Genomic DNA, 13,330 nt, shown 5'->3' with positions numbered 1-13,330 from the left:
GTGTCGGCGCTGGCGAGGAGCATGGGAGGGAAGAAGAAGGCTTCCACTTGGCAGTCTCACTTCCTTGTCCTTACTGCCCTACACAGTGGAATGACAAAATTGCCCCTCCTCCGCCTCCTAATTACTACTTTGTCATCAAGGCATATCCGTATCACAAGTCTCCCCCTCAAGTCTAGTCGAAGGAGGCGCAAGTCTGACTGACTGGACCAAGCCCAACGTAAAATAGAATTACTATTGAACGCAAACTCATATCACTGGGCTTGTTTTATAACGTTGAACGAGTAGCTACAAACGGTGAGCGCCCGGCAAAGCGACGAAAAGAATAAGTACCAACCGAGCGACAAAAGCAATATCGAGCGAGTGTCGAAAGAGCGATCTGGCGAATGTCGAGCGATATCGAGCAGACGATCGAGAGATGTTGAGTAAAACGATCAAGCGACAATAAATCAATTCCGAGTGACCGAAAAATGTCAACCGAGTGATCGAGAATGCCGAGCGAGTCGAAAGACGATGGGCGAACAGTGTCGAGCGCGCGATCGAGCGACAATAAATCACGACCTGGTGACAAAAAAAATGTCAACCGAGCGATAGTAAATCGCGATCAGGCAATAGAAAGAATGATGGACGAGTAGAGCCGTGAGCGCGGCTGAGAAAAATACTGATCGAGCATCAATAAATCGTGACTTGGAAAAAAAGAGAATGATGGGCGAGCAGAGCCGTGAGCGCGGCCGAGAAAAATACTAACCGAGCGTCAATAAATTATGACCGGACAATTGAGAGAATGATGGACGAGCAGAGCTGTGAGCGCGATCGAGAAACATACTGGCCGACCGTCAATAAATTGTGACCGAACAATAGAGAGAATAATGGACGAGCAGATCCGTAAGCACGACCGAGAAAAATACTGATCGAGCATCAATAAATCACGACCGGGCAATAGAGAGAATGATGGACAAGCAGAGTCGTGAGTGTGACCAAGGAAAATACTGACTGACCGTCAATAAATCGCGATCGGGCAGTAGAGAGAATGATGGACGAGCAAAGTCATGAGCGCGACTGAGAACAATACTGATCGAGCGTCAATAAATCGCAACCGGGCAATAGAGAGAATGACGGACGAGCAGAGCCATGGGCGCAACCGAGAAAAATACTGACCGAGCCTCAATAAATCACGATCGGGCAATCGAATAATGCCGACCTGGCAATCGAAAAATGCTGAGTGGGTTGAAAGACGATGGGCGAGCGGTATCAAACGCACAACCGAGAAAATGTCGATCGAGCGCCAGATGCGGGGCAAAGCGATGAGTGAGATGTGAGGAACGAGTTCTAGGCAAAGCGGCAAGCGAGGCAGGAGCGGTGAGTGTCGGGCATAGCGGTGATTGAGACGCGAATGGTGGGTGTCGGGCAGAGTAGTGAGTGAGCGATGAGCGGTGAGCGCCGACCAAGCAACAACGGTGAGCAAAACGCGAATGATGAGTGTCAGGCAGAGCGACAAGTGAAGCGAGTGTGATAAGTGTCGAGCAAAGCGGCGAGTGAGGCGAGTGCTTGACACCAACTAGGAGGGAAACCTGACCGACTAGTTGTGCACGAGAGCCCTTCTCACTTATAACCTTCAATGGGGCGAGAGTTTGAAACACCGACCGGGAGGTCATTGGTCGTGAGAGCAGGCTTACTTATAACTCGCACTGGGGCGAGAGTCTGGAATCCCAATCGAGAGGTCGTTGGACGTGAGAGCAGGCTCACTTATAACTCGCATTGGGGTGAGAGTCTGGAATCCCGACCGAGAGGTCATTGGGCGTGAGAGCAGACTCACTTATAACTCGCACTGGGCGAGAGTCTGGAGGTGTGAGAGCATACTAACTTATAACTTGTACTGGTGCGAGAGTCTGGAGGCGTGAGAGCATGTTCACTTATAACTCGCACTGGGGCGAGAGTCTGAAATCCCGACCGAGAGGTCGTTGGGCGCGAGAGCAGACTCACTTATAATTACACTGGGGTGAGAGTCTGGAGGCGTGAGAGCAAACTCACTTATAACTCGCACTGGGGCGAGAGTCTGGAATCCCGACCGAGAGGTCATTAGGAGTGAGAGCAGACTCACTTATAACTCGCACTAGGGCGAGAGTCTGGAGCCGTGAGAGCATGCTCACTTATAACTCGAACTGGGGCGAGAGTTTGGAATCCTGACCGGGAGGTGTTCTGGAGGCCTGACCAGGAAATGATCTGGAAGCCTGATTAGGGAATGCTCTGGAGGCCTGACCAAGAAATGCTCTGGAGGTTTGACCAAGAAATGCTCTGGAGGTCTGACCAGGAAATGCTCTGGAGGTTTGACCAAGAAATGCTCTGGAGGCCTGACCAGGAAATGCTCTGGAGATCTGACCAGGACTTGATCCGGAGACCTGACCAGGAATTAGTCTAGAAGCTCGACCAAGTATTGTTCTGGACGCCCGACCGGAAGGTCGCCGATGATACTCCCATCTGAGATTGATGGCAATACTTTGGTCCGAGACCGGTGGCGATAGCTCAACCCCGAAAAAGGGGGAAGAAAAGCCCTGAAGTCTATAGAAGCGGAGCTCATAGCAATATAAGGGGGCAGAGCCTTTATTATACCTGATCACGAAGTGGTGTCAACCGGCTAAGGATCTAACTTGATCCCTTGACTCTCAAATGCTCGTGAAGTCGGTGAGTGAAATAGTGTCAATCCCCTGACCCCCAAATGTCCGCGGAGTCAGGGAGAAAAATAATCTAAGACCTGACCGTAAAAGGGAGTGAACCCCATAGCCATATAAAGGAGCAAAGCCCGTAGCAATAAAAGGAAGTAGAGCACCGCGGGTGAAGGGAGCCGAGCCTGTAGACGTAAAAGGACACAAAATAGGTGGAGAATATAGAGCATATAGTAATAATAGAGTGAAGCGCCTATAGCAGTAAAAGGATGCAGAACCCTATGGTGAAGGGCGCAGGGCCTGTAGTAGTAAGAGGATGCAGAGCATCATGGTGAAGGGTGCAAAGCTTGTAGCAGTAAGAGGATGTAGAGCCTCATGGTGAAGGGTTCAGAGTCTATAACACACCGGATCGGGGAGCTGGTCTCTTGGTCCCTGATTGGAGAGTAAGGCCCCTAGCTTGTAATCAAAGAGTGAGGGCACTAGATCCTGATCGGGAAGTTGTAATGCGAGTCAATGATCGAGGAGTTGTGCCCCTAGTGTATGAGCGAGGAACAATATCCCTAATGTCTGATCGGGGAGCTGGGTCCTTAGTGTCCGATCAAAAATTGAAGGTCCTAATCTTTGATCAAGAAACTAGGATCTTACTTTCTTATCAGGGAGCTATAGCAGCTCTTATAATCGTAAAAATGAAGCAAAGCATGTAACGTACCTGATCGGGGAGTCGTGGCAACCGGCTAAGGATTTGTCTCGGTCCCTTGACTCCCGAATACCCGTGGAGTCAGGGAAAAAACATAATGAAAAAACTAACATGTCGGTCAGCCGAAGCTCCAACTCAATCCCTCGACTTCTGAATACCCATGGAGTGAGGGTAAAAGATAATATGTTCGTCGGAATCCTCTAGGACTGTAAGAATAGCAGAGAACCTCCCGACGTCGCCCATCTTTACGTTCCAGAACAGGTGGAGAAGATTCCCACAGACGGCGCCAAATTGATCCCGTCCGAAATCTGAGTCAGATGGATCGCCGGGTGAGGTGGATGGAATGTTGACCGAGTCGCGATGTCCCGGAGGGGGTGTGCTGAGATGGCTTCTGTATTGACCAAGTCGTCAAAAGTCCTCTGGTCAACGCTGCCTGCAGCTAGCGACCGGGTTGCCCCCGGTCCCTAGAACCCCAAAACTCAAGGCAGATCCAACGAATATATAAGTAACAAGCTAATAATATAATAATGAAATAAACGAGGGTTGAGTACGGAGAACGTACCCTGGCCTAGGGGGCACCCTTGGATGGGGCGCTGATCAAGTTGTCGTGACCCGGAAAGGCAAATGACTCCAAGCTGGATGAAGAACTGGATTCGACGATGTGAAGTCGGACGCGATGGCACGAAACCGGATGGATCCGACGATGAGAATTCTTCGATGTCCGACTCAGAGGTTGATGAATCTGACCAAGTAGCCTTCAGATTCTTGTACTTGGAGGGTTCTGGTTTCTTGTATTTTGGCTTTTCCTTTTCTTTCTCCTTTCTCTTCAACTTTGGGCAGTCATCTTTGATGTGCCCCTCTTCGTTGCAGTTGTAGCAACGATCCGTCCTCTTCTTTCGATGATGTCTCTGCGATTTAAATTTGTTAGTACTAAAAAACTTATTGAAGCGTCTTACCAGCAGTGCCGCTTCGGATTCGTTGACTGAGGCTTCGGAGTCAGAACTGTTCATTTTTGCCTTTAAGGCAATGTTCTGACTTGTCTTCTCTGCTCCGTTGGGTTCTGAAATTCGAGATTCGTGAAGTTCAAAAGTCGAAAATAATTGTTCTAAAGTACTTACCTCGAGGTCCTTAGAAATGTAATACGCATCTACTAAGGAGGCCCACTCTGGAGTTCTCGGGAATGCATTGAGCGCGTATCGGATGGAATCCCGGTTGGTTACCTCTTCTCTAAGGTTCGTTAGTTGCGTTATCAGCTCCTTGATTCTAGCTTGGAGTTGCGCTACCTTCTCGCCTTGGTTCATCCGGAGGTTCGTTAACTGGTTCCGGAGGATGTCGCGCTTCGCTTCGGAAGTACCTTCTCCCAGAGATCTTTAGCTGAGTCGTAGCTTCCGATCCGATTTACCTTCTGCGGCGGCAGCACACTGAGCAAGTGGAACTCTGCCTTTCCGTTGGCGACGAAATCGGCTTACTCCTTCTTGCTCCATGTGTTTTCTTCTTTGTCTTTCGGCGCTGCAAAACCATATTTCATTGTAATAAGAATATCAAAATCCGTTTTAAAAAATACCTCCATTTTGCGCTTCCAAGTGGCGAAGTCTCCGTCGAACTTCGGGGGATGGATGTTCGCTCCGGCCATCGTCTTGATCGTAGTGCGGTTAGTCCTTCTGAGGCGATCAGGCTCTGATACCACTTGTTGGTGCAGCGGAGACCGGCAAGAGGGGGGTGAATTGCTGAAAACAAAAACAAACTATACCCTCCTCGGATTTCAACTCAGAATTTAAATCAGCAATAAAATAACAACTAAATTAAGGAGACAGAAACAGAAACAGAATTTAACCTGGTTACAACCAAGGAGGTTGTTAATCCAGGACGATAAAAAGCTCTACTATCAGAATCTCCTTTACTGTAGGTGGAGAAGCCTTTTTACACTTAGAACGCTCACTTAGTTACTAGGAATTGAGTACAGATTGATTGCTTGAGTTATTCTTTCATTCCCAGCTCCAGGGGGCTTTATATAGCTCCTAGAAAGTCTATCCCGAGGGTCCAAGGCGCCTCCAACAAGGTTCAAGGCGCCTCCAGCTCGGTCAGCGGATAAAACTTTATCCGCAACGCAAACGGTCAAATCTGACATGTTGAAGGCGCCTTCAACAGGGTTGAAGACGCCTTCATGATGGAGGCACCTCAAAGCTGACAGCTCCATTTTTCAGCTTGGTTTCTTCAGCTTCCGATGCTCCGTTCTTTTTGGTGATTGCGGCCAACCGGAATAGGGCTCACCCGAACCCAATTCCCGGCCTTCTTCTCGAGCAGCCTTCCGTCCCGGCTTCACGTCCCTCGAACACCGCGCACGCTCTTCACACCCACCGGAGTACTCTTCCGCAGCTCTCTCGTCCTTCGGACGTACCGAGCCCGTCGGCTCCCTTCCCGTGTCGTCCTTCTCGCTAGCTGCGTCTTCCGCTCGACTTCCTGTGCTCCTAAGCTCCTGCACACTCAGACACAGGGATCAAATACAGCAGGACCTAACCAACTTGGTTGATCACATCAAAACTACCACGGGGACCAACAGATAAGACATCGGCACGCAGGCTGGGATATAATGGTGGCACGAAGGCCGGAACATGATATCGGCACGTAGGCTGAGATATGGCACACAACCCAGGATCTGACACACAGGTCGGACGGTGCAAAGACCGGAATATAGCCACGGCTCAAGGGGAGAAACACAACCATGACATAGTGCCTAAACAACCGTGGCTCAAGGGTCTAATCAACGCTGAAAACATGCGTCAACATGGATCGAATACCGAATCGATGTAGGCGATGTATGACTGCGCGGATCGAAGGCGCGACGATGGGGGGACGACTGCGACTCAGAGGCCGTCTGCGACGATGGGACTCGGCTGCGGCTCGGGACAGATTCTGTGCTGTCATGGTCAACAGAGAGAAAGGCGCTGGTAAGGAGGGAGAGGGAGGTGAAGCGGGGCTGCCCTCGGCTACCGGAAGGGGCTGTGGACACCGGCAGCCGCTGGAAACGGCTATGGATGCCGGCAACTGATCTAGTGGGTGGGCTATGAGGGAGAAATGAGTGTGGTAGCGAGCTACATCGCCAGCGACAGAGAATCCCACGCAGCAGAGCACCCCTCGGTTCGTCGTCATAGCGTAGAAGAAAGGAGAAGGCAGTTGGCGGCATCTGCTGGCTGGAGGTGTGGGAGAGCAAAGCAGCGGCGGTGGGCTAAAGTGAAGAAGCGAGAGAGAAATGGAGTCGGTCCAGTGATGGTGTCGCAAGGAGGAGAGGGAGAAAAAAAGAGGTTGTTGGGATTAGTAATTGAATAGCGTTTCGTCGCGCTTACGTCGGTTTGCTTCGTCTTGTTGTTGTGCAGCGGAATACTCAACGACAAACACTCACAATGCTAACACCTTGGATTTACTTGGTATCCACCTCAAAAATAGGTGACTAACGACAATGCTAACACATGACACGCTATCTCCACTAAGAACAACTCATTCTCGGTCGTAACTGGAGGCGGAGAAGCCTCGTACAAACCACACACAACAACACAACTCACACAAGAAGAAAATACAAGATATAAATGAAATACACTCTTCTTCTTGCTTACTTGTTGCTTGTTGTTGCCTCTTGAACCTTGGGAATGCACCCAAGCGCCTTCAAGAACTGGCGATGAAGATCGGAAGAAGCTCGCTTGAAAATCACTGAAGATCGCAGGAGAAGAACACAAAGTTTTAGCGAAGAAAACGCTTCGCCCAGGCTATATATAATGCCTCCAATCGATTGAAATCAACCCCAATCGATTGCCACGTCAGCACCACTCCATCGCAGTCGTCCATCATCTGCACCTGCGCAACGGTCACTTCCCAATCGATCGACCGATCGATTGGGACTGCCTGAATCAATCGCTCGATCGATTCAGTGTCTTTCTGTGCTCTCGCGCCCGCGTGAGAGCTTCTGCTGCCCAATCGATCGATCGATCGATTGGCAGCTCCCAATCGATCAACCGATCGATTGGGAAAGCCTATGTGCTCGCGATTTCATATCCCAATCGATCGGTCGATCGATTGGGCCTTCCCACAATCGTAGCATAGTCCAAATCGATCGACCGGTCGATTTGGACCTTGTTCAATCGATCGCCCGATTGATTGACCAGTCTGGACTTGACTCAATCTCAAGTCCAAAGTCTCCAACCCAATGCCCAGTCAACCGTGACATGTTGGGTCTCCATGCCTAGCATTTGGCCACACCCGACCAACCTCGAACTAGTCTTCTAGCCTCCTCCATCAGCCTTGCGTCCCTCGGATATCTCCCTATCCTTCACGCCTTGCCTTCAGGAGCTTCCTTCGGCCTCATCTTAGTTGTCGGGTCTTCCTTGCCAAGTTACACTAGGACTTATCTTGTCAAGACCACATACTTGGACTTACACCCTTTGCCGAGATCACACTTGGACTTTCCAATTGCCTGACTCCTCACCAGGACTTTCTCCTTTGCCAAGATCACACTTGGACTTTCCAACTGCATGGCTCCTCACCAGGACTTTCCACTTGCCTAGCTCCTCACCTGGACTTTCCAATTGTCTAGCTCCTCACTAGGACTTTCCACTTACCTGGCTCCTCACCAGGACTTTCCAATTGCCTGGCTCCTTACCAGGACTTTCTCCTGCCTAGCTCCTCACTAGGACTTTCCCATTGCCTGGCTCCTCACCAGGACTTTCCCCTGCCTAGCTTCTCGCTAGGACTTTCCTGTTGCCTGACTCCTCACCAGGAATTTCTCCTGTCTAACTCCTCACTAGGACTTTCCAAATGCCTAACATCCAGTTAGGACTTTCTCAGTCAAGTCTTCTGTCAACCTTGACCTACTTGACTTGTATTCTCATCAACCTGGTCAACCCTTTGACCATCTTCATAACCGGATGATTGCTCTAGCAATTTCTTTATATTGTCAAACATCAAAACTCAAATCCTGACTCAATCTTGACTCAACTCAAACTTAGTCAAACTGGTCAACCTTGACCTAGGGAAATTGCCCCAACAGAGGTGGCGGCCGACGGCCGATGTCGGCGCCGGCGAAGAGCATGGGAGAGAAGAAGAAGGGTTCCACTTGGTTCATGTTGGCGGCGGCGGAACAAAAATACGAAACAAACCCCTTCCTTCTTAATATCCTACATAGTGGAATGACAAAATTACCCCTCCTCCCTCTCCTAATTACCACTTTGCCATCAAGACATATCAGTATCAACCAACATTTCTAAAAGACATGCATTGATTAAAGGAATCCTTTATGAATACATATTTTCATTAAAAAATTTCAAGAATCTTAAAAATTTTTAAGAATATGAAATGTTCTTTTTTATTGCACATGTACTATTCTTAATGAACTGAAGATGAAGAGTCTCAATTGCTTTGAATTTTTTTTAACAAATTTTCATCATCAGAACTAAAAAATTTTGTCATCGAAGAATCTCTATTTCTAAAATTTTTGATCTTCATAATTTTTGATAGAGAAGAAGAGAATAGTTTTTGATAGAGAAGAAGAATAGAATTGATATTGTGATTATCAATTTTAACGGTAAACTAATTAAAGTCATCATTGAAAAAAATAGTATAATTAAGAACTAATTATTAATTTTTTATAGAAAATGTCATTAACAGTCTCTAATAAATTCTCTAACTAATTTCAAGTTCCTAATAAATTTTACAGCTAATTTTAAGTTTTACAAGATAAGAATAATTAATAATTTATTATATAAAAATATTATTAATAATATTTAATTAATTTTCTAGCTGATAGAGATTCTGGCCATATAAATTTACCGTTATGATTTATGTCATCTTCAAGAACTGACCAGATTCAATATCAAATGCATAAACAATGGCATGAAAATGATACAACTTAATACGAATATACTGTGATAATTGATTATCAAATATTTTTTTATACTTTAGTACAGCTCTACCATTTTAGCACTTTGTCACTGCCTTTGCATCAGCTTTCAGAGTCGAGATCCAACCGGCTTACCAAACTCGGTTCCGATTATAATTTGCACACTCTTTTGCCTGTAATTCAAGGAGTTGATGGACCAGATAATAAAGAGGAAAGGAGAAGAGTATTATTCCAACTATCACCAAATAATTAGATCTTTCAGGAATTGAAGTCTTAGATACATCAAATAATTAGTTTCAGAGAATTAAAAACTAATATTATCTTTTCCTTTCCAACGCAATCTGAATGTTTCAGCCATTTACTGTCAAATTTGAATGGGTGATGATTTATCTCGAATGTTATAATAGCAAAATATGAGCTGTTATTTATTTTAATGAGTCATTTCCCCAAGTTCAAAATTTGTGCAGTATGCTTGCTCGTCAGCGCAGTTGGAGAAAGAGAACAAGAACATAAATGCAGCAAACATCCATTAATCAGAAACTTTTGAAGATCAACATAAATCGATGTCAGTAAACAAAATAATTCCTTATTTTTGTCCATGGCATATCCAGCGACATGATCTTGTTGTTGAGCTTGCTGAGTATAACATAGGCAAAAGAATAATTAAAACTGAACAAAACATCAACAAATGCAGTAGTAAAATGTAGCTGCAGTAGTGGCTGTCGATGAAAAAAGAGAAATGGTGGAAGACTGATCCCTTGCAACTGGAGGAATATTTGCCAATGGAGGTGCTAATAGCTTAAGATGTGGTATGGCCACCAGAGACAGCAGCCAGTGCTGCGTTTCTTATCAGATTGAACATTATTGGTAGTGTAGATTCATTTGCTCAACCATTTAATAGAAAAAATGACTGCCGCATGAATTCATACTTTGTTTGTTCTGATTTACTTTGATACTCCACAGGACTGTTTATTCTCGGTAAAACTGGAGATGTTCCTCTACTAGATCATAGAAGCAAATGAAATTATGGCCAAGGTCCACCAAATGCAATTCTGACATTTGCTTTCCTTCTACATCCTAGTTGATGGCTGGTACCTTTCTTGTGCATGTTCATGAAATGGTGGGACTTTGATCCACATCTCACACTCGATCAGCAAACCATGTCAGCTAGCACATTTGGAGTGAGATTGATGAGAAAATTCACTTGGAAATGAGAAGCCATTTGATGGTGATCTTGATCCTGATTTTAACAACCACAGCGGTCAACAACCCTCGTTGGAAACATCAGAACCTCATTGAGCTGCATCATAGTGAACACCATAAACTTCAGTAAGTTTTCGTAGCCATCATAAACATTTAGAATGTTGACTACCACTGACCAAATGCTCATTCATGATTGAAGCATATCACGCAAAGAGACATTCAAAGTGCTATGAATTAGATTCCATACCACAACCATTGATAAATTGTAATCAAAGATGCATCAAGGGTACCGTCCTCTTGTAAGCTTGCACTATTGAGCAAGCTTCTTTAAGAGTTTATGTTTCAAATGAAAGCTTATATACGATGGCTACAAGTTGATTGATTTAATCTGAAAAAAAATAGTGGGAAGTATCTTAAGTCTGTTGTCTATATAAGAGGACCAATTTGTCACAATGAATGAATTGCTAGAGGAAGATCCAACAGTATAATCTGTGCATATCATAAATCTCCCATGAGAAGAATAGCAGACAGCAACCAAACACTTAGTTTAAGCGGTGCCACCTAAAACAACAGGCAAATCTAAGTAGTTCAAAGCTATACAATGATATTAAGATACTTAGTGCCAGAATAATCACCGAGAAAAAGCAACAATCTTTAGAATGCTGCATAAAACTTGAACTGACCTCTGTGAGGACTAGGTATCAGGTATTCAGTTTCTCAGGTTGACTGCCTCTTCGGGAACTACCAACAGATTCAAGAAAAAAAGCTAAATAGTAAAAATCACTCCCCATGAAATGCAATCACCTCTGTAGAATGCCCCAACTCCTCCCTCATCCAACCAAACAGACCATGCAGTGCTGTGTAGATCTCCTCTGCCTCTGGGTGATTCTGGTCACCTGCAACGAATGCATGCAATCTTGCTCCTGCCACCTCCACCCAGCTGCACCCAGGGGCTTTCCTTACCCCTTTTTGACTCATTTGGCTCCTTACTTCTGCTAACTCATTGAATTTTCCAGCGCCACCATAAGCACTTGCCATAAGCACATAACTCCCACTTCCTTGAGGTTCCATTTCCACGACTCTCTCTGCTGCCTCTACTGCTTGTCCTGCTTCCCCATGCATTCGACATGCAGCTAAATATGCCCTCCAAACACCAGCACCTCTCACTCCTGCCTTCTCTGCAACCCCCTTTGCCTCCTCGAGAAAGCCGGCTCGACCCAACATGTCTGCTACAGACGAATAGTGTTCCATTGCAGGTGTTAATCCAAATTCTGACTCCATTCGATGAAGCAATTCTTTTCCTGTTTCCACTAACCCAGCATGGCTGCATGCTGATAACACACCAACGAATGTTATCTCATCAGGGGTCAGGCCTACTCCCACCATCTGCTCAAATAAATCAACAGCCTCTGCACCCAGACCATGAATACCATATGCGTCAATCATAATATTCCATGAGGTCACATTGGGTTCTAGCATTCTATCAAACACGAGTCTTGCTTCCTCCAAAGTACCACATTTTGCGTACATATCCATCAAGGCATTCACCACAAATACATCTTTAGCACTCATGCTGCTTGTAATGACAAGTCCATGTATCTCTCTCCCAAGCCTTAGAGCTGCCAAGTGAGAGCAAGCTGGAAGGACGGCAGCAACTGTGATAGCATCCAGCATTATCCCATTGCGTCTCATCTGACAAAAAAGCTGGAGAGTCTTTGAGTGGTGGGCGGAGTACTGGTAGGCAGAAATCATTGAGTTCCATGAGACCACATCCTTCTCCTGCATTGACTCGAAGATCCGCTCTGCATCCTCCAGCAAGTGGCACTTACCGTAGAGGTTTATGAGGGAGTTTGAGACAGAAATCTCATTATCATATCTCGTCTTTAACACGAAAGCATGAATCTTTTTGCCATTTCTGAGATCAGCCCATGCGGTGAACACAGAGAGAATGCCGGTAACTGTGTACTTGCTCGGGATGACACCTTCGTTTATCATCCGGCGGAAGTAATCCAAAGAGCGAGCAAACTGGCACAAATGCGCAAAGCCGTTCACCATGGAATTCCAGAGGACGACATCCCTCTGCGGCAATACATCGAACACCTGTTCCGCCTCGTTCAAAAGCCCCATTTTCAAGTAAGCATGGACCAAAGCGCTAGCAGCGAACATCTCATCTGAAAACCCGACCTTGAACAGCGCGGCGTGAATTTCCTGGAGCACGTCGGAATCACCGAGATCGGAGCAGGCTTTGATAGCGCAAGGGAAGGTGAACTCATCCGGGGAAAGGCCGACTTCCGAGAAGAGGCGGCGGAAGAGGCGGAGGGCGTCAGCAGGGAGGCCGTTGGAGGCGAGGGCAGAGAGGGCGGCATTCCAGACGAAGAGGTCGGGGGTTGGGGTTCGATCGGAGAGGAAGACAGAGAGAGCCTCGACAGGTCGGGCGCACTTGGAGTAGAGGGAGATGAGAGCGGAGATGGCGAACCGGGAGGAGTGGAGGCCGGTGGTGAGGAGGTGGGCATGGAGCTCTCTGGACCTGGTGAGGTCGCGGCGGGCGGCACAGAGCTGAAGCAGGGAAACGCACGCGTGGAGATTAGAGTGAAAGGCCCGGAGAAGAGGAAGGGACGGGAGGAGGCGGCGGCCGAGGAGCGCGACGAAGGGCTTAGCAAGCATGCTCGATGGGGTTTGGGTCGGGCTCCTGCACCGTGATCGAGCTTTCGCATTACTAAAAATTTGAATTAAATAATATTAAAATCCTTTATATTTTTTCCCCATCTGTTTTATTTCGTCATAAAAAATAAGGAAATTGTTGACCAAGAAAGGAAGGATTTTTTGGATCAGATTGCCCAATGGTCAGCAGCCACGAACGTAGGTGGAACCTCCTCATCCGCA

The 13,330-nt window shown here is 46.8% G+C and overlaps 1 protein-coding gene across 1 annotated transcript; it reads right to left on the bottom strand.

Moving 5' to 3' along the window:
- Positions 1-9,767: 9,767 nt before the first annotated feature.
- LOC121981697 (pentatricopeptide repeat-containing protein At3g14730-like) lies at positions 9,768-13,328 on the bottom strand. The gene is made up of 2 exons (XM_042534353.1): positions 11,131-13,328; positions 9,768-10,544 (listed from the first exon to the last, which is right to left on the bottom strand). The coding sequence occupies exon 1, from the start codon at positions 13,109-13,111 to the stop codon at positions 11,228-11,230; it is 1,884 nt and encodes a 627-aa protein (XP_042390287.1). The 5' UTR covers positions 13,112-13,328; the 3' UTR covers positions 9,768-10,544; positions 11,131-11,227.
- Between the last annotated feature and the right edge of the window lie 2 nt (positions 13,329-13,330).

This window comes from Zingiber officinale, chromosome 5A (genome assembly GCF_018446385.1).
Source record: "Zingiber officinale cultivar Zhangliang chromosome 5A, Zo_v1.1, whole genome shotgun sequence".
NCBI classification, from domain to species: domain Eukaryota; kingdom Viridiplantae; phylum Streptophyta; class Magnoliopsida; order Zingiberales; family Zingiberaceae; genus Zingiber; species Zingiber officinale.
This window is presented reverse-complemented; position numbering and strand designations above follow the sequence as displayed.

Coding starts and splice junctions, on each gene's coding strand:
- LOC121981697 (XM_042534353.1), bottom strand. CDS start 13,111: ATGCTTGCTAAGCCCTTCGTCGCGCTCCTCGGCCGCCGCCTCCTCCCG.